The sequence below is a fragment of the Eucalyptus grandis genome, chromosome 8, assembly GCF_016545825.1.
Source record: "Eucalyptus grandis isolate ANBG69807.140 chromosome 8, ASM1654582v1, whole genome shotgun sequence".
NCBI classification, from domain to species: Eukaryota; Viridiplantae; Streptophyta; class Magnoliopsida; order Myrtales; family Myrtaceae; genus Eucalyptus; species Eucalyptus grandis.
The window spans coordinates 32,156,195-32,160,667 of record NC_052619.1 but is presented as its reverse complement, the minus strand read 5'-3'; the positions used below and the strand labels follow the sequence as shown (position 1 = coordinate 32,160,667).

Here is a 4,473-nt window from a genome sequence, read left to right as displayed (position 1 = left end):
ACCAGTGAATTCCAATCTTGCTATAGAGCTTTCAAAGTTGAGAGAGTAGAGTAGGCTGAAACGAAAGACCAGACCACTATAAATCATCTTGCCACCTTTTCTATATATACACTATTTACATTTATGTTAATAGAAGATATTTGCTCTGCATAGCACATTTCATCTACGAATACTATTTCATCCTCTATATTTTGTTTTGCATGAATTTTTTTTTTCTAAATGCTCCAATGACCAATTGACTACCCTCATGACTGTTAAGTTCAGTCCATTTCGAAAAGCAAACCCATGTTGGTATGTTATTAATTTCACTAGTAACTTATTGTTGACCCCGCTAAAATGTAGTTTTCAGTAGCAGATTTCTGAAAACCTTAATAAGTTACTATTGCATCGATGGTTGCTAGTCGCCAACATCAATACTAAACTATATCAAAGTACCTGGGTTACGGTGGTATCTTATTGGCTAATCTACTATTCTATCCCTATAAGTTCCTAGTAGAATATTATTGATTACATTGGTAAGTTACTATTTACACCACTCATATTTAATTATGAGAAATGAATTTATGAAAAACTTGATAAGTTTTTAATACGGTCATAGATTCCTAACGAGCTTCGTGAATAACAGTTGGTAGCCTGACTAGCAGTAGTATACCAAAAGGACAAATTTCAGTGATGTAGAATTTAATATCAATGTTACATATCTACCATCCAGGAAACAACTTTCAGTGTTCAGCAAACGGAATTTCAAACGTCCCAGAAACTGTGAAAGAACGCAACACAAAGACAAACATGATACAACAATATTAATTTTCTTCATTCTCTTTGTGCTCTCTGTTTTTCATAATATAAGCTAACGATGCTGTCCCTAGGACGGGCTCGAACTCATATTGTCTTGCAATCGTGTGCCAACAATAAGGAGCTCTTTCAAAGACTTTAGCTTATGAATCTCATTTGGCAAGTCACGGAGTTGCCAGCAATACCCGACATCTAATAAAATTAAGCGCTGTAACTGACCGATGGATTTATCAACTCTAACCAAGCTTCCACAGCTATGCATGATCAGTCGCTCTAAATTTGCAAGTCCTGAGAAGTCGGGAGTTTCAACCAAGTGCCAACAAGACGTCAAATCCAGAACTTTTAAGCTCTTTGCCTTCTGCAACAACAAAAAGATTAAAAAAAAAAAATCATTAAAGGATCAAGCTCTGGAGTCAACAAATAGACGTTCCTAGCATATGTCATACCTTTATATGGCTCCAACCGTCCCAACGATGGGTAATGGTGCTCAGTGCTAGACTGAGAACAACTAGATTCCTCATGGATAATTTGGCTATGTCAAAGTCTCGAGGAATATAATGCCAAGCAAGCCATCGCAGTTTCGGAAGTAGATGTGACTTCTTCTGGAAAAAGTTGGTCGGGAGATGAAAATTCTGCCGTGAAGTCTGCTCTTCTATGCCAAATTTGATTTTGAACATTGTTTCCAGACTTAAACGATACATAGACCACTGCCCTATAGTCCCGCCATTAACTACAAGGAGCCTTAGATTTGGAAATCTCATAAATTCCTCATCCGCAAAACGTTGTCCTGCCGGATGGCGAAACTCGAGACGGAGAGCTTCAACTTTTTCCTTTTCCTGCCAAAAAGGAAACGCATTATTAACCCCTCGTGTTTTAGGCCGTCATAAAAGAGGAAGTAGCCAAAATGTCGTGGTAGCCAGGAGCTTTTACCTGTTTTGTCATCAGCAAATTTAATGCTTCATCAACATTCCACACCCTAGTCTGCTTCTCTGTTACCATATTACTGTCCTGGCGGCTGATTTCTCGCCCCATGTCCCTTATTAGATCATGCATCCACAATGTATTATTTTCGTCAATCTTTATCAAGGACATATGCTGCAGAACTTCCAATGCTTCTTCTGGAAAAAATTCAGTCTCATCCCACATGTAGATGGCAATTTCTTTGTCATATCCAATGAAAAAACAAGCCATATCAAGAAAGATGTGCTTTTGGCGATCATCTAATGCCTCATAACTTATCCTGAGTTTACTGCTAACTTCCTCATGAGGAACTTTTTCCAACTTTTTCAATATGACATCCCACATTTCTTTCCTGTTACATGATAAAAGCGAACCTATAACCTCGAGAGCTATAGGAAGACCTCCAGCAATACCTACTGCCTTTCTGGATATGTCAAGATAATCATCCAAAGGATGATCACTTCTGAAGGCATGTTTACTGAGAAGTTGAAGAGATTTGTTGGGATCCATGCATTTCAGTTCATAGGTCCAATCCACTTGAGGAACGTTGAGAACCTCTTTATTTCTACTAGTGATGATAACCTTACTTCCTTCACCGAACCAATTGCGCTTGCCCATAAGTACATTCAATTGATTCTTTTTGTCAATATCATCAAGGAGAAGGAGAAGCCTTTTACCACATAGCCTATCTTTAATCATCTCAATTCCTTCGTCTATATTCCTTATGCTTATATCTTTCCGTTCCTTTTTGAGAATATCTGAGATCAGCTGATTCTGCAAGTACTCAACACCATTTACCTCCGAAGTTTCTCGAATGTTAGAAAGGAAACAGCGATGCTCAAAATTAGGTGAAAGTTGATTGTAGATGATTTTGGCAAGAGTGGTCTTTCCAACACCACCCATTCCATGGATACCAACAATCCATGTTTCATGTGTCCGAGGGCCAATTGTTCTCATGATTTCACTCACGTGATTGTCGACTTCAACCAAGCAATCTGATAATACCAAAAAACCCTTTTTCAACTCACCGAAAACCTTTTTGACAAGTGTTTTCACAAAGTCTCCCTCGTGCCTGATATTTTTGGAGTTGAAAACACATGGAATTAGAAAATTTGGTCGAACAACAAATGGTCAAGCCAAATCAAATTAGAAAATCTGACACTCAGTTTGGGATTGATTCCTTAATAAATTATATGAACTACATAATGTTATTCGAAAAGAAAATGATGAAAATGGACTTATAACATATAGTTAAACTCAGGAAAAGTAGAATTCCGGCGAAGCATCTCACTTTTAACATGATTTCTAATTTCTCTGGAAATACATTCAATTTCAATACTTGATATACCACAAATTCAGCAAGGACTCAATCAGAACTAAGATTCATTCTAAGGATACAAGCTATTGCAGTGGTCCTAATCTCAGAAAAAATCACCTGTTGGGCATGCTATGGAGGTCCCAACCCTTCAGTGCTCCGACTTCACTAAGAGCAGCCTTCCACTTGCTAATAGTTTCATCACTGTATCGCCCCTTGCTTTCATGCTCAATGAAGGCCTGTTCATACCCACCAGTTTGGTGCCGAACTTGGGAAGGTTCCACATCATAGAAAATGGGCATGATCTTCTGTCCCATGTTTTTCTTGCACTCCACCATCTGGACCAACTCCTTGAGACACCATTTGCTAGAGGCATATCGTGTGGAGAAGATGGGTATGGAGATTCTTGACTGCTTGATTGCTTGGAGAAGCTCCGGGCCAATCTCTTCCCCAACGCGCAACTCTTCATCATCTCTATACGCACGGATTCCCGCATCAATCAGGCTAACATAAAGGAAGTCGGTGAAACCTGCTCGAGTATCTGGTCCTCTGAAGCTCAAGAACACCTCGTAGTCGAATCCCGATGAAACCGCCATCTCCTCCATTTTTTTTTTCTCAAGTGTGAATACAAATAACCGGGTCTGCTATTCCATTGTTCGCAGCTGCATCGTTTATTTGTAGCGCCGTCTTCAACGATGCCTACTCAAAGCCTTCTCTGGAAGAGATCCTTGAACAGAACAGCAGAAAAGACAGTTGTCAGAGATAACTGAATTGGAGATCAAAATCGAAACAAAATCAAAAGGGAAGAATCTTTAATGGAGAAAAACGCGAGCGCAGCTGCCGCACCAGGGAAGCCGAAGAACGGTGCGGTCTCGTCGCAGCTGAACGTAGATGATATCCTCAGTTCTTCGTTGTCCGTCGTCGTTCGCTGCATCAGGCGATGGTAACTCCTTCCTGTTCTCCTTCTTCTTCGTTTTCGAACCCCCCCAAAAAAAATATTTAAGGCAGAGAAGGGTATGATAGCTTTGGTAGACACGGTGTTTGGTCAAAGTGAAAAATGCGCGTTCCATCCTCTTCCAATGTACGGACAGACAATAGCGCGTGGTTTTGTGGATCTCAGCATCTACCGCACCATATGAGGTCCATCAGCAATTTCATGGATATTTCCGATGTTACTTTTTTCTTTCAATAATTCAATCCGGTGGTTGAGGATCTCTTCTTTCCAAGGAAAAATGAATATGAAAAATCAGCATCATTAGGATCCATCAAAATTAGGATGGATATTATTGATACCTAAATTTTGGTGACTCACTTACTTGTTCATAAAAAATTAGGGATTAATTTTTAAGCTCTAAAAAAAAAAAAAAAAAAATAAAAATTGCATCATAGCAATAAAATGAAAA

General features: G+C 39.2%; 1 protein-coding gene across 2 annotated transcripts; it reads right to left on the bottom strand.

The window, feature by feature from the left end:
* Window positions 1-670: 670 nt before the first annotated feature.
* On the bottom strand, window positions 671-4,098 carry LOC104416936 (disease resistance protein RPV1-like). 2 transcript variants are annotated; one of them, XM_039299322.1, is made up of 5 exons: window positions 3,917-4,098; window positions 3,191-3,797; window positions 1,726-2,827; window positions 1,242-1,631; window positions 671-1,153 (listed from the first exon to the last, which is right to left on the bottom strand). In XM_039299322.1, the coding sequence occupies exons 2-5, from the start codon at window positions 3,673-3,675 to the stop codon at window positions 866-868; spliced, it is 2,265 nt and encodes a 754-aa protein (XP_039155256.1). In that variant the 5' UTR covers window positions 3,676-3,797; window positions 3,917-4,098; the 3' UTR covers window positions 671-865. The 2 variants fall into 2 exon arrangements, with proteins under 2 accessions (XP_039155256.1, XP_039155257.1); XM_039299323.1 differs by having other exon boundaries at window positions 671-1,150.
* Window positions 4,099-4,473: the final 375 nt, after the last annotated feature.